This window comes from Podarcis bocagei (genome assembly GCF_964188305.1).
Source record: "Podarcis bocagei genome assembly, chromosome: 4".
NCBI lineage: Eukaryota > Metazoa > Chordata > Lepidosauria > Squamata > Lacertidae > Podarcis > Podarcis bocagei.
In genome coordinates this window covers 93,050,421-93,076,131 of record NC_138128.1, presented here as the reverse complement: position 1 = coordinate 93,076,131, position 25,711 = coordinate 93,050,421, and the positions used below count along the sequence as shown (strand labels likewise).

At 48.2% G+C, this 25,711-nt stretch overlaps 1 protein-coding gene across 1 annotated transcript in view; it reads right to left on the bottom strand.

The window, feature by feature from the left end:
• Positions 1–16,902, bottom strand: part of ARHGAP22 (Rho GTPase activating protein 22) — a 40,169-nt gene extending 23,267 nt beyond the window's left edge. Inside the window, exons 1-3 of the mRNA XM_081191663.1 lie at positions 16,606–16,902; positions 11,140–11,339; positions 8,656–8,743 (exon numbers count right to left, since the gene is read on the bottom strand). Of these exons, the coding sequence (XP_081047789.1) occupies positions 8,656–8,743; positions 11,140–11,339; positions 16,606–16,639 (322 nt within the window). The 5' untranslated portion in view covers positions 16,640–16,902. The remainder of the gene's footprint in view (positions 1–8,655; positions 8,744–11,139; positions 11,340–16,605) is intronic.
• Positions 16,903–25,711: the final 8,809 nt, after the last annotated feature.

Sequence of the window (25,711 nt, the reverse complement as noted above, 5' to 3'; positions counted from 1 at the left end):
GACTTGCCATGGACAAATTCAATGATATTTGGAATCCATTTTTACAAATACTGTAATACAGTCATACCTCGGGTTGAATGTGCTTCAAGATGAGCGTGTTCGAGTTGCGCTCTGTGGCAACCTGGAAGTAATGGAGCGTGTTACTTCCGGGTTTTGCCGCTTGCGCATGCACAGACGCTCAAAATGACGTCATGCGCATGTGCAGAAGCGCTGAAATGTGACCCGTGCACGCGCAGATGCACGGACACAGGTTATGTTTGCTTCTAGATGTGAACGGGGCTCCGGAACGGATCCCGTTCATATCTCGAGGTACCACTGTGCTGTAATTCTTACAAATACTGTAGTTGGTTAAGATCTGGTGAAGTACAAGAACAACTTTGCAAAGTATACAGTTTTGGGTCCGTCCATCCCCCTTTTATTTTCCCTTATACATGGGGACTGTTTCTCCCCCTCCTTTTCTCTCTTTTTTTGATGCCTCACCATGCTTAGTGCACATATCATTATGTATTTTTTGAACTTTCATTGAAGATGTCAAAATAAATAATAAGAATAATAAAGACTGGTCTAATATCCTCCCTTAGGGATGCAGTGGGGCTGTGGGTTAAACCACAGAGCCTAGGACTTGCTGATCAGAAGGTCGGCAGTTTGAATCCCTGCAACGGGGTGAGCTCCCGTTGCTCGGTCCCTGCTCCTGCCAACCTAGCCGTTTGAAAGCACGTCAAAGTGCAAGTAGATAAATAGGGACCACTCCGGCGGGAAGGTAAATGGCATTTCCGTGTGCTGCTCTGGTTCGTCAGAAGCGGCTTAGTCATGCTGGCCACATGACCCGGAAGCTGTATGCCAGCTCCCTTGGCCAATAAAGCGAGATGAGCACCACAACCCCAGAGTCAGTCACGACTGGACCTAATGGTCAGGGGTCCCTTTACCTTTAATATCCTCCCTTAATCTTAGAAGCATGGCAGCTTGGCATATGTTTGGAAATATCCATCTGCATTCACAGTGGAAAACAGCTCCAGCAAATTCCTGACAGGAGAGATTTGTGTTCTGAGGGCTGATGGTCACATTATCTCCGCATTCCCCCCAACCCCTGCTGCCTCAATATACTTCGGGAAGTAAGCATAGCAAGGCCAGGGCTGGCTGAAGACATTGTATTGCTGGAGACAAAGCTGGCCAGGTGAGGCTCACTAGTTCTGGGAGGAGGCGTGTGATTCCTCAGCTGGAGTAGGCTTAGAACAGGTGAGGGTCACCTGCCTCATCAAGCCCAGATGCTGCAATGAGCATGCTCAGTACGTCTGCTCGACTGCCCATGTTGATGGACCTTGTCTTGGATGCTCCTTGACCTTCACGGGACTGTGCTTTGGGGTTGACTCTGGACTGTATCCTGACTGCTGGACTTCAGACTTGGCTACTTGGATTGACTCCGAACCTCGTTTCCTGACCTTTGGACTTTGCTTGTGTGGATCGACCCTTGGATTTTGAACTTGGCACACTAATTTGCTGCCAGCTAAGCCAGGGGTTCTGGACAATTGAGGGAGGGGGGGGGTCAAATCTTACTCAACACTGGCAATAGGATGACTTCTTCCTGTGCCCCCGAGAGCAGGCTAGTTTAGGGGGTAAATGGCCTATGCACTCATAGCTCTGATCTCCAACAGAGGGGAATGGTTGGGGTACTTGGGAAAAATGGGGGGGGGGAGCTGCCACTTCTGCTCCCCAGCATCTCCTGCCAGAGAGACCATTGACTCCCTGTGCGAAATGTTGAGCCAGCTTTGAACAAGACAACAAAGCAAACCCCAAACTTGTATTGTTATTCTACTCTGCACAGCTGACAAAATTCTTCCTAGTCTTCCCATGCTGAAATGGATTGATTAGCCAGGATTAAAAAGCTAGAGTGTCTATGAGCAACACCTGATTGCACTTACTACTTAAAGGTAAAGGGACCCCTGACCATTAGGTCCAGTCGTGGCCGACTCTGGGGTTGCGGTGCTCATCTCGCTTTACTGGCCGAGGGAGCTGGCGTACAGCTTCTGGGTCATGTGACCAGCATGACTAAGCCGCTTCTGGCGAAGCGCACGGAAATGCTGTTTACCTTCCCACCGGAGTGGTACCTATTTATCTACTTGCACTTTGACATGCTTTCGAACTGCTAGGTTGGCAGGAGCAGGGACCGAGCAACGGGAGCTCACCCCGTCGTGGGGATTCGAACTGCCGACCTTATGATAAGCAAGTCTTAGGCTCTGTGGTTTAACCCACAGCGCCACTCGCGTCCCTACTTACTACTTAGGGCTGCCTGTTTTAACCCATGCTAAAATAGCATTTTAACCAGGCGGGTCCTGGCAATCCACTAAAGTAATAACCAAAACAACATGCAAATATCTTTGAAGATATATGTAGGGCACTTATATGGCCTGCTTGCATGCAGACACACCTTTATAAGACATTGTAAAAAAAGGTTTTCTCTCCTTAGCCAGACAGAATTTGATAGGAAGGTGTGAGGATGTACATTTGTTCCAACGCATTTCATCAGCAATCTGCTGGTGACTGCGTTCACCCTGGGATGTCACTACTTTAGTATATTCCAAGCTTGAGGACAGATGCTTTTCATTTCTGCAGGAGGCAGGGACATTTTGAGTGCCTGCGAATTTTCATCAGGCTTGTATCTACGGGGACCTGACTCCCAAGAGAGCTCTTCTGGAAATTCCAGCTCTCGTTGAGCTCTTTTCCTTTCGGGGAAGTGAGGGGGAAAAGTGCAAGCAGAAGGATACTTTCTCATTGCCCCTGAAGAGATAGGGAAACAGAAAAAGCACTTCTCCTGTTAACCCCTTACTGATTGGGCTCATTTTCATATGCCCTGCTCCATAAACATTCTCCGCCTATCCTTTTCTTCTTACTTACTGCCCTGTAAGGCCAGCAGCAACAACTGAGAACGGTTGGCAGAAAAGCTGAGCTCAATCTATCCTATTTTGGAACTGCCCCTCTGCTTCTAGTGGGGAAACTTGTCTCAAGAGTAGGCTGGTCCATGGAAGGTGAAGTCCAGGAGGAGAACAACGAGTGCTCCGCCGGGTATTTAACCATCCATTCATTGCAATCCATCTTGCTTTGCATGGGTGCATCTGGGCATGTGCAAAAAGACTTCCATTCACCAGTGACTGAGTCAACCTCTGGCTTCGCCTCATCTGAAATCTGGGATTAGGACTAAGCCTCAGAACTTCCAGACATGGGGCTAAGTCCATCCCTTGTCTTGACATGGTATCAAGAGAAAGTGCAAATATGTTTGAGGTAGCTCAGTCCATAGATCATGGGACTCTGAATCTCAGGGTTGTGAGTTTGAGACCCACATTGGGCAAAGGATTCCCTTCCAGCTTTACGATTCTATGGCACCAAAGCCACTTCCACCTTACGGAGGAGGTGGGGTTGCGGGCTTCACGGCCCCACCATGCGCGCGGTGGGTCAAGGCCAGCCCTTGTGTGATTGGGGGGATTCCCAGTCGTGTCACCCCCTGGCAGGCCAATCGGCAGGACCTATAAAGGCAGGATGCAGCTGGGGATCTCCCTCTTTGCTGCTCATCAGCTGTTCCTGTTTTTCCCCACCCTCCTGCCCTATAAGGATTCCGTTCTTTGACCTTGCTATGGACCTTGCTTGGTCGCCGTTGAGGGACCTGGTAGGAATTTTTCCACTTGGCAAATTGGCACCAGCCACTTAGTTTCCACCTAAAGCTAAAGGTAAAGGTAAACGGACCCCTGACGATTAGGTCCAGTCGTGACCGATTCTGGGGTTGCGGCACTCATCTCGCTTTATTGGCCGAGGGAGCCGGCGTACAGCTTCCAGGTCATGTGGCCAGCATGACTAAGCCGCTTCTGGCGAAACCAGAGCAGCACACGGAAATGCCGTTTACCTTCCCGCCAGAGTGGTACCTATTTATCTATTTGCACTTTGACGTGCTTTTGAACTGCTAGGTTGGCAGGAGCAGGGACCGAGCAACGGGAGCTCACCCCGTCACAGTGATTTGAACTGCCGACCTTCTGATCAGCAAGTCCTAGGCCCTGTGGTTTAACCCACAGTGCCACCCATGCCCCTTGGTTTTCACCTACTTCGTAGCAAATCATCACAACTTTCTTGGTAATGGCGGTTAGGCATTGGTATTGTTCTGTAGGTGGAAGAGGGGAGGTAGAGCCAATATGCCCTGCATATTGAAGGGTAATCCGATAAAGGATGTAGGGGGATGTGGCCCTGTCCAAAGCCTGGGGAGGTGAGGGCCTAAGGCACGCCCCCAAGCGGTGACCCCGGGGGGAGCTCCTAGTTGATGTGCATCAGCAGGACTCCCCCTACTGGTGGTTAACCCTTCCCGGACTTCAAGCGGATGGGCTGAAGTTGGATATAGTCGGTTAGGACCAATGCCTAAGCCAATACCACTCATCACCTGTAACCAATAAAGTTGTGGCCTTTTTTTAGCCCATTAACCGTAATAAAGGGTTGTAAAGACTTCAGAGAGAATAATTGGGTGCACTCCTCCCACCTTAGATCAAATCTATGCTGCCAGGTGCCATAAGAAAGCGGCAGAGAAAGTGCAGGATAATACACACCCTGGAAATGATCTCTTTCAGCTTCTGCCTTCTGGAAGAAGGTACAGGGTTATAAAGGCCAGGACTAGCCACCTGAGAAACAGTTTCTACGCAGATGCAATTCTGGTTCTAAACGCAGCATAAGGGGTCTCTATAGTATAGTGTATTTTAAAATGGGGTTTCAGAGTTTTTAGGGGTTTTTGAATGTTTTATGTAGTTTTTCAATTTCATTGTTCTGCATGGGACAATGACAATAAAGATATATCGTATATCGTAATTGTGTCATGTGTCGTTATTTCCACGGGGGGGGGGGGACTCGCCACGCAACTGCCTTCCCCTCTCCCACCCCCAAGGCCCTCCTTATCACATGTAAATGACAGCAGTGGCAAATGGGGACAGAGTTGAGGTGCTTTGGGGGGAAGTGAATAATGCTGTCAAAAGGTTTCTGGCAATAGGTTGGGTTTTTTAAAAAAATTCACCAGAGAAGGAAAATCTGGATTAAAGGGTGTTTGTGTGGAATGAGCTAGCATTTTAATGCCAACGATGAGGTTGCGCAGGTACTGTAGAAAACTTTGCATGTATGCTGAGCACTGATGCCATAAAAAACCAAAACCCTGTACCCATTCAGAAGCACTCTATATTGTTACAGTACTTGGGCTGCAGCGAACATTGGTGGTTGTTACCTAATTCAGGAAGCCAAGTCAAGCTTATTCGCCAGTGCAGTTAATTAAACCTAGGTGCAAATGTTAGCTAGTAATTGAAGCATTTAATGGCAGCTCCACGGTAATCATTTGGTCGCTGCCGCCGTGAGTGGAACACTATATCATGTGCACAAGTAAGTACCCCGGAACTTACACCCCCCCAATTATCCCTGATGACGCCCCGGGGCTCGCGCTGTCAAATAAGCCACAGCTCACTTGAGTCAATTAAACTTTCGGGAGCTCAAGCAGGAGAATAATGGAAGCAAATTACTGTGCGATGCAAATGTGATCACGGAGCCTGTTCAGTAATGGGAGCGGCATGAGAATGCTCTAACAGAGCTCAGCACATCTCTTAAAAAAACAAAAAAACCCTTGAAAATCTTTGCACACCCTGCAAACAGGCCTGTGAGGAAAGGGATAAGGGGGAGGTGGTGGTCCAACTTTATGCTCACGGAAAAGTAGTAAGGGCTAATTGCTGGCAGTTGTCATATTTATTAAGGTTGAACTCAGCTCAAAGCTTGCTTCCAAGTAAATCCATTTGCCCCAGTGAGATTTGGCAGCTGGTAACTGTGAGGGACGCGGGTGGCGCTGTGGTCTAAACCACAGAGCCTAGGACTTGCTGATCAAACGGTCGGCGGTTCGAATTCCCACGACGGGGTGAGCTCCCGTTGCTCGGTCCCTGCTCCTGCCAACCTAGCAGTTCGAAAGCACGCCAAGGTGTAAGTAGATAAATAGGTACCGCTCCAGTGGGAAGGTAAACGGCGTTTCCGTGTGCTGCTCTGGTTCGCCAGAAGCGGCTTAGTCATGCTGGCCACATGATCCGGAAGCTGTACGCCGGCTCCCTCGACCAATAAAGCGAGATGAGCGCCGCAACCCCAGAGTCAGTCACGACTGGACCTAATGGCCACAGCTGCAAAATGCTAGGCGACTGCCGCTCAAAATACCTCGCTATATTCCTGAAAAAGAAACACTAAAACAACAACCACAATCACCCCTATCTACCAGGGTGATAAAAAATTGCATTTGGGGGCACCCAGGCGTGGAGGCAAGCCTCTAAACACAGGTTCCTTTTTGTAATAAGAATAGAAAGCCCTGCAGTTCTGTGGTCAGCTATGAGATAACTACCTTGGTTCTCAAATGCCTTGATACTGAAACAACTTGGAACCCAAACACTGCAAACCCAGAAGTAAGTGTTCCGGTTGCGAACTTTTTTTGGAAGCAGAATCTGCTCCGTTTTGAGAATTACGCTTCCGTTTTGAGTGCTACGCTGAGGTCTGTCTGTTTTTGCTATTTATTTTGCATTGTTGTGGCTCTTTTGGTTTTGTTTTTGTGACAGTGTGGAACCCAGTTCAGCTGCTGATTGATTGATTGATTGTGTGACTGCAGTACATTGTTTATCGCTTTCATTTTATGGATCAATGGTCTTGTTAGATAGTAAAATCCATGTTAAAGTGCCGTTTAAAGTGTTTCAGACTGAGGGAGCAGGCATTTGTCCTCGGACAGCTTTCTGGGTCCTGTGGCCAGCATGACTAAACCGCTTCTGGTGCAACGGAACACTGTGACAGAAACCAGAGTGCACGGAAACACCTTTTACCTTCCCGTCACAATGGTACCTATTTATCTACTTGCACAGGCATGCTTTTGAACTGCTAGGTTGGCAGGGGCTGGGACAGAGCAACGGGAGCTCATTCTGTCATGGGGATTCGAACCGCTGACCTTCTGATCAGCAAGCCCAAGAGGCTCAATGGTTTAGACCACTGCGTCACCTGCATCCCTCTAAAGCATCTCATACCCTCTAAACATTTCTCACATGAGAAGAGGGGGATTTCTCCCTCCCTCCCTCGCAACTGACCCTCCTTAAAGGTAAAGGGACCCCTGACCATTAGGTCTAGTCGTGACCGACTCTGGAGTTGCGGCGCTCATCTCGCTTTACTGGCTGAGGGGTCATGTGGCCAGCATGACTAAGCCGCTTCTGGCAAACCAGAGCAGCGCAGTGCACGGAAACACTGTTTACCTTCCCGCCGGAAGGTACTTTGACGTGCTTTTGAACTGCTAGGTTGGCAGGAGCAGGGACCGAGCAACGGGAGCTCACCCCGTCGCGGGGATTCGAACCGCCAACCTTCTGATCGGCAAGTCCTAGGCTCTGTGGTTTAACCCACAGCACTGCCCACGTCCTTGACCTTCCTTAGCCCCCCTTTTTTTGTCCCCTTGACCCCGGAAGAGCATTTCCTATCAGAATTAAAAATTAAAATGCCCCACCATGGAGTTACCCCACTTCCCTGCTCCACTCATAGAATCATAGAATCATAGAATCATAGAATCATAGAATCATAAAATCATAGAATCATAGAATCATAGAATCATAGAATCATAGAATCATAGAATCATAGAAGAGTTGGAAGAGACCACAAGGGCCATCGAGTCCAACCCCCTGCCAAGCAGGAAACACCATCAGAGCACTCCTGACATATGGTTGTCAAGCCTCTGCTTAAAGACCTCCAAAGTAGGAGACTCCACCACACTCCTTGGCAGCAAATTCCACTGTCGAACAGCTCTTACTGTCAGGAAGTTCTTCCTAATGTTTAGGTGGAATCTTCTTTCTTGTAGTTTGGATCCATTGCTCCGTGTCCGCTTCTCTGGAGCAGCAGAAAACAACCTTTCTCCCTCCTCTATATGACATCCTTTTATATATTTGAACATGGCTATCATATCACCCCTTAACCTCCTCTTCTCCAGGCTAAACATGCCCGGCTCCCTTAGCCGTTCCTCATAAGGCATCGTTTCCAGGCCTTTGACCATTTTGGTTGCCCTCCTCTGGACACGTTCCAGTTTGTCAGTGTCCTTCTTGAACTGTGTGCCCAGAACTGGACACAGTACTCCAGGTGAGGTCTGACCAGAGCAGAATACAGTGGCACTATTACTTCCCTTGATCTAGATGCTATACTCCTATTGATGCAACCCAGAATTGCATTGGCTTTTTTAGCTGCCGCGGCACACTGTTGGCTCATGTCAAGTTTGTGGTCAACCAAGACTCCTAGATCCTTTTCACATGTACTGCTCTCAAGCCAGGTGTCACCCATCTTGTATTTGTGCCTCTCATTCCCCCCCCCCCCCAAGTGCAATACTTTACATTTCTCCCTGTTAAAATTCATCTTGTTTGTTTTGGCCCAGTTCTCTAATCTGTCAAGGTCGTTTTGAAGTGTGATCCTGTCCTCTGGGGTGTTAGCCACCCCTCCCAGTTTGGTGTCATCTGCAAATTTGATCAGGATGCCCTTGAGTCCATCATCCAAGTCGTTGATAAAGATGTTGAATAAGACCGGGCCCAAGACAGAACCCTGTGGCAATCAAATCAGAACCGTATGATCAAGACAAAGGAGACCGAAAGGCAGGCTTACCTGCAGAAATTTCAAAGAGGTACTTCCCTGGCTCCTCAGGATTGGGGACCACTTCATTCACCTGATTGCCTTGCAAAGGGACGAACCCCTGAAATTGGCAGAAAAAAGAGAGAAAAGTCAGGGAACAGAAGGGAAGTAGACATTCGAAATGTAAATGTGGAAGGTAAACAGCAAGCATAGGCAAACTCCGGCCCTCCAGATGTTTTGAGACTACAATTCCCATCATCCCTGACCACTGGTCCTGTTAGCTATGGATGATGGGAATTGTAGTTCCAAAACATCTGGAGGGCCGGAGTTTGTCTATGCCTGGTAAACAGCATGCAGAAAGAGGGTCTTTCAGCTCCCCATATATCCAAAAGCTGCCCTCCAAGTGTCCCTATTTTCCAGGATCAGTCCTGGATTTACAGAAGCCATCCCGGTTTCCTGGAATATCCCGGTTTTCCTTAGGATGTCCCTATTTCCATCAGAGAAATGTTGGAGAGCATGGAGTTATGAACTCCCCGAGCCAAGGAGATAACTAACTAAATGAAGGCAGCTACGGCAGGAAAGTTTTTAAATGTTTTATTATGTTTTTATATATGTTGGAAGCCACCCAGAGTGGCTGGGGCAACCCAGTCAGATGGGTGGGATATAAACAAAATAATAATAATAATAATAATAATAATAATAATAATAATAATAATAACAGGACACCCCTATTTTCATTGGATAAATATTGGAGGGTATGCACACAGAAGAGGAGAAGGTGGTGGCTGACAAGCCCTGACGGCAGATCTACTGCATCTCCCAGCTACCCAGGGCCTGTCACCCTGAGGCAACTGCCTTATCTTGCCTCATGGATGGGCCGGCCCTGTCTCTTCCCTCCTGCTGCCAATATAGGATGTATCTGCTTGAAGATAATGACACTTATTTGGTGAGCTGATGCCAAGTGTATTATCTCCTATATAGCAGGCATGGGGAACCTCTGCCCCTTGGACCAAATTTGGCCCACCAGGTCTCTAAATCCAGCTTCCAGCTCACTCCTTAAACCACAATCTTCCCCTCATAGCTGACCAGCACTTCACGTGTTTCACAGTGAGCTGGCCATACAGGTAGAGATTTCTTTCATCCTTGAGTGCTGAAACTGGGCTGTGTCCACAACCAGGCTGTGAAAGTGTACAAGGGTCACGGTTTCTGTATTAGGGCTGGGCGATATCTGGTTTTTCAACATTGTGATATATCACCAGCTAAACATTGTGGTTAGGGACGCAGGTGGCGTTGTGGGTTAAACCACAGAGCCTAGGACTTGCCGATCAGAAGGTCGGTGGTTCGAATCCTGCGATGGGGTGAGCTTCCGTTGCTCGGTCCCTGCTCCTGCCAACCTAGCAGTTCGAAAGCACACCAGTGCAAGTAGATAAATAAGTACTGCTCCGGCGAGAAGGTAAACGGTGTTTCCGTGCGCTGCTCTGGTTCACCAGAAGCGGCTTAGTTATGCTGGCCACATGAACTGGAAGCTGTACGCCGGCTCCCTTGGCCAATAAAGCGAGATGAGCGCCGCAACCCCAGAGTCGGCCACGACTGGACCTAATGGTCAGGGGTCCCTTTACCTTTACCTTAAACATTGTGATGTACCCATATATCACGGTGTCTGAAATAAGGAGATATGTAGAGGCATTGGCTGGCTTCACGGTTTTCCCTTCATCGTGATTTTTGCATGGCACACACATACATCATGATTTTTGCCAGGTCAAAAATTATAAAACTGATACCACAATATGGACTACAAACTGGTTTTGGACTATATATTGATATATTGCCCAGTCCTAGTGCCCATTGTTGGCCCTTTGTCCACAACATGTGTGCTGCCAACGTTATGCCTCTGTCGAAGCAATGATTCCTCAACATCAACTTCGTTGGACTGGTCATGTTGTGCGGATGCAAGATGATTGTCTTCCAAAGCAACTACTCTATTCCGAACTCAGAAATAGAAAGCGTAATGCCAGTGGTCAACAAAAGAGGTTTAAAGACTCTCTCAAGGCAAATCTAAAAAAAAAAGTAGTATAAACACCGACAACTTGGAAACACTGGACTGTGAGCGCTCCAATTGGAGAACAGCCTTTACTAAAGGTGTCATGGGCTTTGAAGACACTCGAACTCAGGATGAAAGGGAGAAATGTGCTAAGAGAAAGGCACGCTTGGCAAACTCTCACAGTGATCAACCCCCAGCCCGGAAACCTATGTCCCCACTGTGGAAGGACCTGTGGATTCAGAATTGGCCTCCACAGTCACTACGGACTCACTGCTAAAATCCTGTTTTGGAAGACAATCTTACTTGGCTACGAGTGATCGCCAAAGAAGCCTTTGGACAGAACAGACACAGCCAGATGTGCAAGAGAATACCCTATATGTAGACAGTTAAAGCAGAACACAGGCACACAACCACAGACAAGAGACCCACCAGATTGCTGGCTACTTTTTCTCAATTCCAGCCCAGAGGCACCTTACCTGTGGCTTGACCTCATCCTCGTTCTTATAGTACAGGAGCTGGTCGCCACGAAGGACGAACCAACGCTGCTGCCAGTTCTTCATGATGCTTCTCTGCTTCTTCAGCCAGCCACGTTTCAGCACCGGCTCTTGTCGGCAGGGGGAGGGAGGCCGGCAGGGCAGCCCATGGGGGTCCCCCATCACCAGGCTCTTGGAGCGGTCTAAGTAAAAGAGGGGGGGGGGAGAAATCCACTTTTTATTTTATTTTTTATTCCCCCCCAAAAAAATCATTCACAAAGGAAGACAAAGGCAGAATATCTACAAGAGTGTGCTCCAAACTTTAACGCCAGCAATCTCTCAATCAATCAATCAATCAATCAATCAATCAATCAATCGATTGATGGGGTACCCACCTTATCTGACGGGCAGGGTCCCCCCATACCTACCCCAAGCCTCCTGGATTCCTCATGGCTATATAAGCCCTCCTTTTCTTGACAGACTTTTTAAAAAATTGGATTAATTTTCTTTTCTATGATTATGATTATATTTTGACAAAGTAATAATCATAAATAAATAAGAATACAGTGGATTCTCGGGTTGCAAGCGTGATCCATGCGGGATGCATGTCTGCAACTCGCAGCATCCGGAACCTGCAGCGGCACACCTGCGCAGGTCGTGATTCAGTGCTTCTGTGCATGCGCAAAGGCAATTTAGCGCTTCTGCGCATGTGCGACTGCCAAACCCCGGAAGTAACCCATTCTGGTACTTCCAGGTTTTGGCGGTCCGTAAGCTGAAAAAACGCAACCTGAAGCATCTGTAACCTGAGGTTTGACTGTAAAAATGTGCACCCCACCACCAAGACCATTCCATTGTTACTGTCCTACCTCCCAACATTTCAACACCTCTTGCGATGGTTGGAGCCCTTTCCGTTTTAACAGTACAAATGCTACAAACACCTTCTATATCTCCTCAAAATCATTTCTCCTGTGTGTTCCCTTAATGGCACATATTGATTTATCATTAATAGCTATATCCCGCACCTCTTTATACCATTCTTCCATTTTATATTCTGCTTGCCTCTTCCACTTCCTAATTCGCGCAGCTGTCCATAAATCTGTGAGCAAGTCCTTCATAGCCTGCGAACCTTCCACCCCATTGTAAATTGGTAATAATGTTACCTCTGGACTTTCGGTCAGCTTTAACCCAATGATTTCTGTTAACACCCTTCGCCAGAAAAAAAAATGTACATATTTACACCCCCACCACATGTGAACATACCGTATATACTCGAGTATAAGCCGACCCGAATATAAGCCGAGGCACCTACTGTATTTTTCGCTCCATAAGATGCACTTTTCCCTCCTAAAAAGTAAGGGGAAATGTGTGTGCGTCTTATGGAGCGAATGCGGGGGGGGGGGGGAGGCAGGCGGGAAAAGCCCCCAAGAGCCACACACAATCCACGCGGCTCATGAAAGGGAGCGCTGAGCAGAGCCTGGGATGCAAACAGGCTCTGCTCAGCGCTCCCTTTAAATAATATTGTTTTTCTCGAATTCCCCCTCTTAAAACTAGGTGCGCCTTATGGTCAGGTGCCCCTTATGGAGCGAAAAATAAGGTCATTTTACCACAAAAAACTGGGAAAACCTATTGACTTGAGTATAAGCTGGTTCACCACACCACAACCCTCCTGGTGGGCCGGGGTGCGTGTGTGTGCGCACGCATGCACACACGGCAGAGGGGGCTTCTCTCTCCCCCCCAGCCCCTCCTGTTCCCCTGCCTACCTAGGGTGCTGCCGAGAAGCAGAGGCTGGTGGCGGCAGCGGCGGAGGAAGAACAAGCAGCCCGAAAGAGCTGCTTTTGGGCTGCTCATTCCTCTGCCGCCGACAGCGACAAAGGTGGTGAAGGAGGAAGGAACAGCCTGAAAGGGCTGCTTTTGGGCTGCTCGTTCCTCCGCCGCTGCCACCACCAACAGCGGCAAAGGCGGCAGAGGAGGAAGGAGCAGCAGCCCAAAAGGACCCTCACTCAAGTATAAGCCGAGGGGGGCTTTTTCAGCATAAAAAATGTGCTGAAAAAGTAGGCTTATACTCGAGTATATATAGTAATTCCCAATGGTTTGCATAGTGACTTCCGGCAAAGCCTGCTGTTGCTTAGTGTTAAGTTGTGGGTGAACGTATCAGACGACACAGCGATTGTTCAAACAGCTCTTGTTTATTCACAGGCCAGAACAGAACTGAACTGAAGGGTTCAGCCAGCCTGCTTATATAGAGCTCCAGTACAACATAACTGTAACAACTTTCTGTAACTATCCAATCACTGAACGTCAGTTTCGATCCCTTATTTGCATATGTGGACCTGAACTATCTAAAGTATCCCCCTGCTGGCCCAGGATGAGAACTTCAGTACAGAAGGGAACACCATATTGCAGGGATACCTTGGGGCAAGAGGGTCCCAGACAATGAGGTGTGGTGAAGCAGCTGCCCTGGGCATCAGAAACCCCCGAGGCAGTGCCCCAAAGCCTTCCCTGCCACTGGTGGTGGTGGGGTTGCCAGCACGCCCAGGTAGGGGAGAGATTTTCCCCTTGTCCCAGCACAGTAACTGAAGCATTTGAAGGCAGCCAAAGATCATGGAAGCTCTCCTACTTCCACAACCCCAGGCTGTTTTTGACAGCCCTGCATGACCCCGTGGGCCTTTTTCTGGCCACAAAAGGATGTCGTTTGAAGTTTGGGGTTGTTGAAGCCTTGAAGGCCCCGTGATTTCAGCCTTCAAATGCTTCCTGTGGCCAGACCATTCAGGTCCAAGGCCATTCTCATTCAGGGAAGGAATGTTCAACAGCAGCCGTCTTGTGGAAACATAAATAATTCTTACCACATGCATTGGGGAAGCTGGATGTTATTGTAATGGTTCTAGGGGTTGCTTGTGTGTAAATCAACGCCACTCTTGGCTGGTTGCCTGAATGAACCCTTTCTGTCTGGACAGCCACGCGCCCGTGGCTGTCTCAATCGCTGGCAGAATCCGTTAGTGGGCGTTTCTTGAACTTCTTCCAGCAAAGAAGCTCTTTGACACCTAGTCTCTGCCTACTTTCCCTGCGCGGAAGCCTTCCGCGCAGGGAAGGTGTGGGCATCGGAGGACCCGTGCTCTCCCCACTGGTCTTGGAGCCACCTCGCCGATTCCCCCATCTGCCCCCCTTCTCCACTGGTGTTACGCTGATTTCCTTCCCCAGAAGATGTGCTGCTTCTCTCCCTCCCGGGACGCTCTCCGGAATCCCTCTGGAGCCCTCCCTCTCCCTCTGGCTCCGATGGCAGTTCCCTGACAGTTATTATATCAGCTTTCCCCACAAAGTTCACGCGCAAGGCATTAAAGCTAGGCTTTTGTGCAGAGTGAGGGAAATGGAACTGATGGCACCCATAGCTTCCAAGTCTCCTGCTGCAGCTTTTGGTTTTTTAAAAAAGGAAGCCAGGGGTTGAATATGCACATGACTTCATGCCGCATCTAGTTCAGGCCTGACTGAGATATTAAATGTGTACACACTCTGCAATATTTGGGGCTAGCGATGAAGCACCCATAAAAGTCCCAGAAAATAAGTAGCCCAGCCAACCAGCTGGGTTGTTCTTCTGAGAAGAACTCAGTATTGGGCCAATTGGCCTTGACTCGCAGGGCTCAGCAAACTTTTCCAGCAGGGGGCCGGTCCACTCTCCCTCAGACCTTGTGGGGGGCCGGACTATATATTTTTTTGGGGGGGATGAACGAATTCCTATGCCCCACAAATAACCCAGAGATGCATTTTAAATAAAAGGGCACATTCTACTCATGTAAAAACACGCTGATTCCCGGACCATCTGTGGGCTGGATTGAGAAGGTGATTGGGCCGACTCCAGCTCCCAGGCCTTAGTTTGCCTACCCATGGTTGAGTGTTTTAAATACAGTGGTACCTCAGGTTAAGACTTTAATTCGTTCTGGAGGTCCATTCTTAACCTGAAACTGTTCTTAACCTGAGGTACCACTTTAGCTAATGGGGCCTCCCGCTGTCGCCGCACGATTTCTGTTCTCATCCTGAAGCAAAGTTCTTAACCTGAGGTACTATTTCTGGGTTAGCGGAGTCTGTAACCTGAAGCGTTTGTAACCTGAAGCGTCTGTAACCCAAGGTACCACTGTACTGAAAATGACAAGAGTTGACAACGCCATAGAACACCCTAGGAAAAGCACCCACACCTGTCAAGCTATGATAGTATCAGCAACACGTTTCTAAATTAAAAGTGAACTGAAGTTTGTGTTGAGGGGTAGACTATAAGTTTACAGAATGACTAAATAGCCCAAGCCAAGGTATGGAGGCATGTGGGGAGGTTACCCTGCATTTCTTTCTGCACAGATTGACTTTCCATTGCTCAGGCTATGGAAAACTGCCTGTGCTACCTTATTTTGACAGGTGAAAAGAGGCACAGCAGGGATTAATGCTGACCTGGAAATGGCACAAATAACTCAGGCACGAACTGCAGAATCAATGCCGAGTGCAGAACTGCATCAGCAACAGTCCAAGGCTGCAGAATGTATCCCCCTGACAATATATTTCACTAATGGAGCCTCTAAATCTGCCTGTTTCATCAAGATGTGGAGAGCTAAGAGCTCTGTGGTAACAAGCCGACCGAATTCCTGTACTCACGTAGCTGGCAAATCTAGGTTTCTGTTCTGTCAAGGGCTTCTTCCAGAGCAGGCAGGCTTTATTTCCTGTGTTTTGTTTAAATAGATCACAATGAATGTTTCATAAGGGATATAGCAGGGGTGGGTGTCCAAATGTTGACGAACTACAATTCCCATCACCCCTGGCCATTGGCCATGCTGGGATATTGAGATGTGAGGGTCCACGCCTTGGTCCTGAGCTAAGTTTCCCCTCCCCTCACAGCTCTTTGAGAGAAATCAAAAGACATTGGGAGCCCAGACCACTATGTGCAGATCTGTGGTGCTTGTTCACCGCCAATTTTTCAGCATGCCCCTTATAAGGGACACAATCCATTCATTTCTACAAACATTTTTGCAACATGTCCACCCATACCTTAAATGCTATTCTGTTGAAAAGAGAACACAGTATATATTACTAGGGAACTTTACAGGCACAACTGAGCAGATAAAAGTTACAATGCAGCAAGGCAAACCCCACTTGCTCCCAGTTCCAGAATACAAGCCTTGCACTTGAAAATGGACAAGATCCTCTTCTGCTGTGCAACACACGCACGAGTTTCCTCATCTAAAGCATCAGCAAAACAAGATACAGCTCTACCTTGGATGAATACACCCCTACCTGCCTCTCAGAACTCAAGAAACAATTTTGGAGCAGCGAGATAATTATGCTGTGGCCGCATTGATAGCATTCAATATCACAATTTGTACTGGCGATATGAGGAGCCTGAAAAGTTTCCTGTTTTGATCTCACGACACTTGAAAGCAAGGTTGTTACTGTCTACCTTCGGAGATAATGTTAGATCCGAGCCCTACTCACCTCTCCTGGCTTGCTTTATCTTGGGACTCAACATAGCCCTCCTGGTTGCAAGTACAATTTGCTCCTCGTCTTCATCATCCTGCCCTCCTCTCCCCCCTCTTACTGGTACTCAGATGAATCCCCTCATCGCAGCATCTCTTGTCCTGTTTGTCTTCAGCACGCTCTTGCCTGCACCAGCCTCTTCTCTGCTGCCTTGCATTTAGCTAAATAAACCATCGTGCATTATTTATCCACCAGGCCAGAATTAATTCCCATCCAGAACCAGCCATTAAGTGCCTTGGTAATTAGTGCCAATAAATCACGAGGAGCACAGATACAAAAGGCCTGGCCTCCTCTGGCTCTGTCCTTCATCTAATTGGCTGGGCAAGGACTTGAATGCTCCAGCCCCACCTTCTTCCTTGCTTCTACCAAACACACAGTCTATAATTTGGCAAGCATCAGAAACAAATTTCTCCAAGCTTGGAAAAAGAATGTGCAGCCAGGCAGTGTAGACCTAGGTAAGCTGTGCATGGAGGCAGAAATAAGCAGTTATTACAATAATGATCATATACTGTACATATGGCGTGGGACTGTTTGTTGAAGTAAGGGTAGCAAAATCACGGCTAAGAAGCTCAAATCATAGATATATGACAGATACCCTCAGATATGCAGATGACACAACCTTGATGGCAGAAAGTGAGGAGGAATTAAAGAACCTTTTAATGAGGGTGAAAGAGGAGAGCGCAAAATATGGTCTGAAGCTCAACATCAAAAAAACGAAGATCATGGCCACTGGTCCCATCACCTCCTGGCAAATAGAAGGGGAAGAGATGGAGGTAGTGAGAGATTTTACTTTCTTGGGCTCCATGGTCACTGCAGATGGTGACAACAGCCGCGAAATTAAAAGATACCTGCTTCTTGGGAGAAAAGCAATGACAAACCTAGACAGCATCTTAAAAAGCAGAGACATCACCTTGCCAACAAAGGTCCGTATAGTTAAAGTTATGGTTTCCCCAGTAGTGATGTATGGAAGTGAGAGCTGGACCATAAAGAAGGCTGATCGCCAAAGAATTGATGCTTTTGAATTATGGTGTTGGAGGAGACTCTTGAGAGTCCCATGGACTGCAAGAAGATCAAACCTATCCATTCTTAAGGAAGTCAGTCCTGACTGCTCACCGGAAGGACAGATCCTGAAGCTGAGACTCCAATACTTTGGCCACCTCATGTGAAGAGAAGACTCCCTGGAAAAGACCCTGATGTTGGGAAAGATGGAGGGCACAAGGAGAAGGGGACGACAAAGGATGAGATGGTTGGACAGTGTTCTCGAAGTTACCAGCATGACTTTGACCAAACTGCGGGAGGCAGTGGAGTGCCTGGCGTGCTCTGGTCCATGGGGTCACGAAGAGTTGGACACGACTAAACGACTAAACAACAACAACAACACCCTTCTTTGGAAATTAAACCAATGTCCAGACTTTAACATTCGAAAACTTTACTTGTGGAAACTTAGAGTTACAGATTACTAATTAAAACGTAATATTTACAGTCACATGCTTATTCAAGCATGGGCCTAAAGTCTCTTCTTCTAACTTCCAAACAGCTGTATTACCCTGTCTTTCCAGAGCTCAGCACTCAGCCTTCTGTAGCTCCTATGAGAGATGTCCACTTTTATCTTCTCCTGCAGCGTGGTCCTCTTTCAAGCAGAGAAGCAGCACTCCAGCACTCCATTCAACTTAGCAGTATTCACAGTGGATCCTAAAACACAGTCATCTTGTTTCACATGAAATGGAGTCTCTCCTTCACTAGATACCTCCCATGTGTGAGGGTGCTGTTGGCAACATCTGGTCAATTGCCCAGAAAAGCAGAGAGGCAGGGACACAGCGAGCTTTTCCATTCTGTTTTTATCAAGACACCTCCATGAAGCACCGTTCAGCAACTAACGTTGCTCTGTGAAGCTCCACCCTCTTCTCTGTTACTTCCCTATTCACCAGACTCCTCCTGCTTCTGATGGCGGCTGGTCAGGACCACTTGACTTTGAGCTTTCTTCTCTGCTATCCTCAGCGAACACCTGGTTTGGGGGGAAGGTACAGGTTCTGGGAGGCTCTCAAGTGACAGTGTCTCTTTCAACTGCTGCTTAGGCTCTGCCTGTTGAATGCTATCAACCTCATCTCCCATTATCTCCCAACTTTTGCCTTCATCTTTCTCTGGAGTGTGCCCTCTGCCAAACCCCTCCTGGAGGTCTATACTCTCTGCCCCTTCCTCCTCTCTGGAAGACCCCTGGGGAGGTGGTCTCCACCACTCCTCTTCATCTGCCCAGTCCCTGACACCATCTGACCAATGTTAGCCAAGCACATGAGAACTACTAGAGAACTCTCTAGAAATCAGTTATGGATCAATCAAATTTAAACACATATTAACGCATACAATTTCAGTGAATTAAATTGCAGTCGTACCTCTACTTACATATCCCTCTGGATAAGTAATCTTCAGGTTACGGCCACGGCAAACCCGGAAATGTATACTTCTGGCTTTGCACAGAAACACGCTTCTATTTATGTACTTTTTGGGTGTATCCAGAGGGTCCACTGTACTATACTTAACCCTGTTGCCTTCCCATGCATAGAAAGGAGGAGGCTCTCTAGAAAGAAGGCAAAGGCCACAAAGTTGATGGCTACCATAGGCCTGGTCCCGGATCCTCCCTGACATTTTGGGAAGTTCTGCAAATTCTGTCATCTTCACCTGCCACTCCTGGATGGTTGGTATATCTTGTGCTTTCCATCTTTGGGCCAGGAGGCTTCTTGCAGTGGCCGTCACCATGTATATTCATTCTTATAGACATCATCAGGTTTGAGCACCGCATTGCGAAACTTGCATAAGTGCAAGTTTTGAAGAATAGCTGTGTTTAGGTTTGCTCGTTGTTTTGGAAAGCAGAATTTGAGAGATACGGCTTTAAATGCACACAGAATCTGATTTCTCCTTCGCCAAGCATCTTTTGAGCTAATAATAATAATAATAATAATAATAATAATAATAATAATAATTTATTATTTATACCCCGCCCATCTGGCTGGGTTTCCCCAGCCACTCTGGGCGGCTTCCAACAAAACACTAAAACACAATAACCTATTAAACATTAAAAGCTTCCGTAAACAGGGCTGCCATCAGATGTCTTCTCAAAGTTTGGTAGTTATTTTTCTCTTTGAAATCTGGTGGGAGTGCGTTCCACAGGGCGGGTCCTATAGCGTTGTCCTTAACAGCCAATTGGTCTCCAGCAATGAGCAGATCACTATGTTTGGATCCACATCAACGACAAGCTTTACTGACAGATTCCGAGATCAAACTACTTGCCCTACATGACAAAGGGGTTTCCTACTCAAAGTCATCCTAAGTTGGACTGGATACAATGCAAGAAGGAGGGGGGGCATTCAACCTGCTCTGAGCCTTTTGAAGGAGGACTTTGCCAAAAGCAAAGTAAAAGTGCAATAGAGAAAGTGACTCTCATTTGTCTTAGGAAAATCAGCTGCCTCTTGGCCTTTTTCTGCATGGACACCTGAGTTTGAGGGTACTTCGCTTGCTCCTCCTGAATTTTCAGAAAAAGCTTATTTGTAATGAATCCATGTGGCCACATGATGTCATTATTGCCTCAGAAAAGATGAATGAATGCTCTTTAAAGCTGGAGACAGATTCCTCTTTCTTTTTTTGAGTTGCAAAAGTTCTTCATAACCTTTCACTCCTTTCTAAACACAGTGCTGGATTCAGGGCGGTGTCGGGGGTTCTCCCACACAGGTGCTAATAATAACCTAACAACAACAACAACAACTCTGGGTGGCTTCCAGCAAGAGATTAAAAATACATTAAAGCATCAGTCATTAAAATCTTCTGTAAACAGGGCTGCCTTCAGATGTCTTCTAAACATCAGGTAGTTGTTGGGAGGGCGTTCCACAGGGCGGGCACCACTACCGAGAAGGCCCTCTGCCTGGTTCCCTGTAACCTCACTTCTCACAGGGAGGGAACCACCAGAAGGCCCTCAGAGCTGGACTTCAATGTCCGGGCTGAATGATGGGGGCCATTTAGGGCTTTAAAGGTGAGCACCAACATTCTGCTTGGAAGCGTACCGGGAGCTAGTGTAGGTCTTTTAGGACTGGAGTTATATGGTCCTGGCGGCCATCCCAGTCACCAGTCTAGCTGCTGCATTCTGGATTACTTGTAGTTTCTGGGTCACCTTCAAAGCCCCACGTAGAGCGCATTGCAGTAGTCCAAGCAGGAGATAACTAGAGCATGCACTACTCTTGTGAGACAGTCTGCGGGCAGGTAGGGTCTCAGCCTGCGTACCAGGTGGAGCTGGTAGACAGCTGCCCTGGACACAGAATTGACCTGCACCTCCATGGACAGCTGTGTGTCTAGAATGACCCCCAGACTGCGCACCTGGTCCTTCAGGGGCACAGTTACCCCATTCAGAACCAGGGGGTGACTTAAAAGCACAATTGATCACCTTTGATGTTTTCTTATCTCGGAGGGGTTTGGATTTGCTTTCATTGTCTCAGAAAGTGTTCCCACTGGCTTCTGTTAGGAGGGCTATTTAACTCCTGATCTTGTAGGACTCTGTCTGCCATCAGCCCCAGCAAATGTGGCCAACGGTCATTGCTGATGGGAGCTGGAGTCTAACAACATCTGAAGAACACACAAGGGCAGGTTGTGGGTTGCTCTAACCCTTTGACTCTTCATTGCTCTGGCTATTCATAGGTAAAATATTCACCAGATTGCAGAGGGGGAAATCCTTAGAACTGTAAATAGCCTCCACACCAGTATTTACCCTTGCGCATATTGCTTCAGTGAGTACACATGCTCCCACAGCCTCCCACCTCCAGACGCAGGCAGATTTGCATGATTCCACTGTGACAGAACGGAGCGACCAATATTTTAGTTTCATTTGACATACACACCAAAAAGTGGTCTCAGAGAGCTTGGTCTTCCTCCCCCCCTACCCCTGACCACTCCAGCTAGCCTTTGGGGGGGGGGTGCTGGAGCATACAAGTTCCTCCCAGTTGCACTGGGAGAAAAAGACTGAACAGGCTTTTGTCAGGCAAGATAAATGAACCAGGGTCTGCTTTCCAGGTGGCAATCTTCATAGCCCCAAGCATACCTTCTGCATCAATGAGAACAAGTGAAACAAGATTGCGTTTCTATGACCACACATTTTTAAAATAGAAAGTGCTAAGTCCACCCATTCATACTGGGGCAACAGCAAGGGGACATCTGTTGTTATAGGGCTGTATGAATGGTGAAGACACTGCTGGTTCATCAGGCCAGGGCTTTGCCTGGGCCACAGCAAACGAGTGTGTGTGAAATGATTTTGGTACTGTGATAGGAATTTTATGGTCTTAGATATATAGTAATGTTCATAACCGCACGTACATAGATCAGCACAGGAAGACCGACCTGAAGCCATTTGGATTCCTAAACTGAGCAAATGTTTTCTCTGCAAGGTCAAAATGGAAAAGCCTCCCCATTGTCTTTTCGTTCACAAATCCTGTCTTAAGGGTATGTCTGTGTTTGAATAGGGTGTGAGCCTGAGACCTGGCCCAGGAACTTAGTATTTATCAGTACAAAAGACTGGCCAAGCTCCCCAGGAAATCCAATCAAGTAACCTGCCAGACAGGAGATAAACAACAACAGGAGAAAAACAATATTCAAATTTTCTGTTTTAGACCGCCTTTTTTGTGATGTAGGTATGATGTATCTGAGGGGTGGTCTTAGGTTACACCCCTTCTGTGATGTATGCATGATGTTTCTGAGGGTGGTCTTGATCTACAGGGTGGCAATTTCAAAAGTCTTTATAAGGCCTTGCGCGCCATTGTTCTGGGTTCCTCCTCTCTCCTTCGGGTGAGGGGAGCACCCTGTTGCAAAAGATCAATAAAGATCAAGCTTACTAGCAGCTTTGCTTCTCAATATTCTCTGGTTGGCCTCTGTTATTCTCTCCTACCAATAGGGAACCTATGTAAGGACTCTATATGGGCTCTTGGATACCCCATAAGGGAAAAGGGCAATTTTTGTTTACCACAGTACTAACACCCAAGGCAGAGCTTTCCAAACTGTGTGTCGCGACATGTTGGTGTGTCGGCTGCAGTGTTTAGGTGTGTTGCATGAAGGCTCCCTGCGCTCCTCCCGGGGCTGGAAAGGGGTCAGTTTAACCTCTGGTTTGCTAGTAAAACTGAATGAATGTGTTGCGAAATGATGCGTATCTAAAAAGCGTGTCACCAACGTGGAAAGCTTAGATATAAGGCTTAATACAGATTAGAAGCAGGTTACTTGAGAGCAGTGGCAGCTGGGGCTCATTGGACCTGGTGGGCTTGCCTCGTAAACCCTAGAAATGATTGTTTGTTTATTATTTTATTTTATTGATTAAATTTGTATACTGCCCTAGATCTGCAGATCTCAGGGCTGTTGCAACGTCAGTGGCGTAGCGTGGGTTGTCAGCACCCGGGGCAAGGCAAGTAATTTGTGCCCCCTAACCCGTGGATTTTAGCACTCGAGTGCGAGCGCCCCCCCCGATGTTGCGCCCGGCCCCCCTGCACCCCCCCACACTACGCCACTGGGGCTGGGGGTGAGCGAAGGAGCCAAGGACCCCCCCCAAAGGCTCAGCAGGAATTTATTAAATTTATTATTTGCGGAGCCCCCGCGGGCCGAGGCAGCCGAAGCCCCCTCCCCTCGGGCGCCTCCCCGTCCCCTCCTCTCCTTGGCCTGTAGGTGGAGCTCGAGATCCGGGCTTGGTGAGCGCCTCTCCTCCTCCCGGCCGGGTCTGGGGGCTTCCAGCCGTGCTCCGTCCTCGCCCCCCCCCTGCGGCTGAGACTTGCGCTGAGAGCTGGAGCCAGCGGCGCCCCCTTCTGCCGGGAGACCCTCGCCCGCCCGCCGGCTTCCTCTCGGAGGGTTTTGGGGAGCGCAGGGCGCGGCGAGGCCCCTCGGAGCTCTCCTCCCTCCCAGTCGGCAGAAGCAGCCCCCGCCTGTGGCTGGACCGAGGGGATGGCGTCGGCGTCGGGGTGCGGAGGCTGCCCATGCCCGGCCAGGCGTCAGTGGCGGCGTCGGCGCTGCTGCAGTGGCTGCTCCTCCTGCGAGCAGTGAGTGGAGCGCAGCCGCAGCAGCGGCGGGGGGTGCGCGTGCGCTAGGGTGCAAGGCTGGCGGTGGCGGCGGGGAGCCCGGCAGAGGAAGGAACTTGTCCCTTCCCTCTGGACTCGCGCCCCCCCCCAGATGTTGTGCCCGGTGCGGCCGGCACCCCTGGCACCCCCCACGCTACGCCACTGTGCAACGTAAATAAATAAGCCAGCAGTGCAGCTTGGCTGCCAAAATGAAATGAAGTGCAGGCACAATCTTAAGGCTGCATCAGCAGAAGAATAGTGTCTAGATCATGAGGAGTAATGGTTCCACCCTATTCTAGACTACTCTGGCTGCATCTAGAATATTGCATCCAGTTCTCGGTGCCACATTTTAAAAAAGATGTTGACAAAATGAGGCCTGCCCAGATGCATAGGTGCCTTAAAGAAGAACATACGTTTAGAGAAGATTGGGAAATGTTTATTGAATGTATATGGGGAAATTGTGTACACCTGAAAACGTTGGCAGCATTAAGATAAATTCAGCAGTATAAATAAGGTTTGATGGCTGTATTAATGGAATATTGGATGGTTTAGTTTTTGTAAGATATGCAGGAATCTATGATATGTAAAATGAACCACGGAAGGAGAAGAAGGGAAGTCATTGATATTTTAAGGATGTTAAAATGAGTATTTTAAATTGTATAACAGAAAATTTTATTAAAAATTTATACAGTGGTACCTCCGGTTATGAACTTAATTTGTTCTGAAGGTCCATTTTTAAGCTTTCGCTAATGGCGCCTCCCGCTGCATGACTTCCGCTCGCATCCTGGGGCAAAGTTCGCAACTGGGAGCATCTACTTCCGGGTTAGCGGAGCTTGTAACCTGAAGCGTTTACAAGGAGGACGGTACGTAACATGAGGTTCCACTGTATATAAAAAGAAGGGGGGCAGCCCCCCAAAAAACTGCAGCAGCAGTGCATGCGTGCCGCATGGTATGCTCACCTTAACCCGCAGCATTGCACATACCCCGTGGCCAGCGCCGGATTTATGTATAAGCTAAACAAGGTTTAGCTTAGGACCCCACACTCTTGGGGGGCCCCAAAAAAATTACAGGGGGAAAAACCTGGATGTACATTTCCAAAATATAAGATGACAAACAAATAAAATAAAACCTGCATACAGCAACACTGTTTTGTGTTGTGTAGGCGTCTATGGTGTAAGTCATGGCCCTGCCTGCTAGCCTTCTCCCTAAAATACCACTGGTTTGCTCATTTCTATATACAGTGGTACCTCGGGTTAAGTACTTAATTCGTTCCGGAGGTCCGTTCTTAACCTGAAACTGTTCTTAACCTGAAGCACCACTTTAGCTAATGGGGCCTCCTGCTGCCGCTGCGCCACTGCCGCACGATTTCTGTTCTCATCCTGAAGCAAAGTTCTTAACCCGAGGTAATATTTCTGGGTTTGCGGAGTCTGTAACTTGAAGCGTCTGTAACCCGAGGTACCACTTTATAGGGTGCCTACATTCTGCACGGACTGGTTGCATGACAACATGTACAAATGGTTTTAGATACCTATTAGGTCCAGAAATTACCATATAGCATATATTCAACACAAGAAAACAGCGACAATTTGTTGTTGACAAAAGACAGCCGGACCCCTAAAGGGCCCCATTACCTTCAGTAGCTTAGGGCCTCATCAAACCTAAATCCGGCCCTGACCGTGGCATGCGCACAAAACGTCAACCTGTGGAAATGGGTGGGTGGGCAGAGGCTCAGAAAGTTTTAGGTAAATGAGTTCTTAGCAGAAGCAACTTTCGAAGCAAGGCCTTCTCAACTGAGAGCAGCATCTCTTGCCAGGTGCTTCACCAAACTCCCACATGCCAAGTCCCCCCCCCCCCCGCCCAGCGCCACCAGACAAGCAGCCCCTGCCCTTGCCGTGCATTTTTGCTCCAACAGAGCTTGTGGTCGGCTCTCCTTTGCTCCACTTCTGCTTTTGCCAGGAAATAAGCACACAACTGCCTAGTCAAGTGAATCTCAG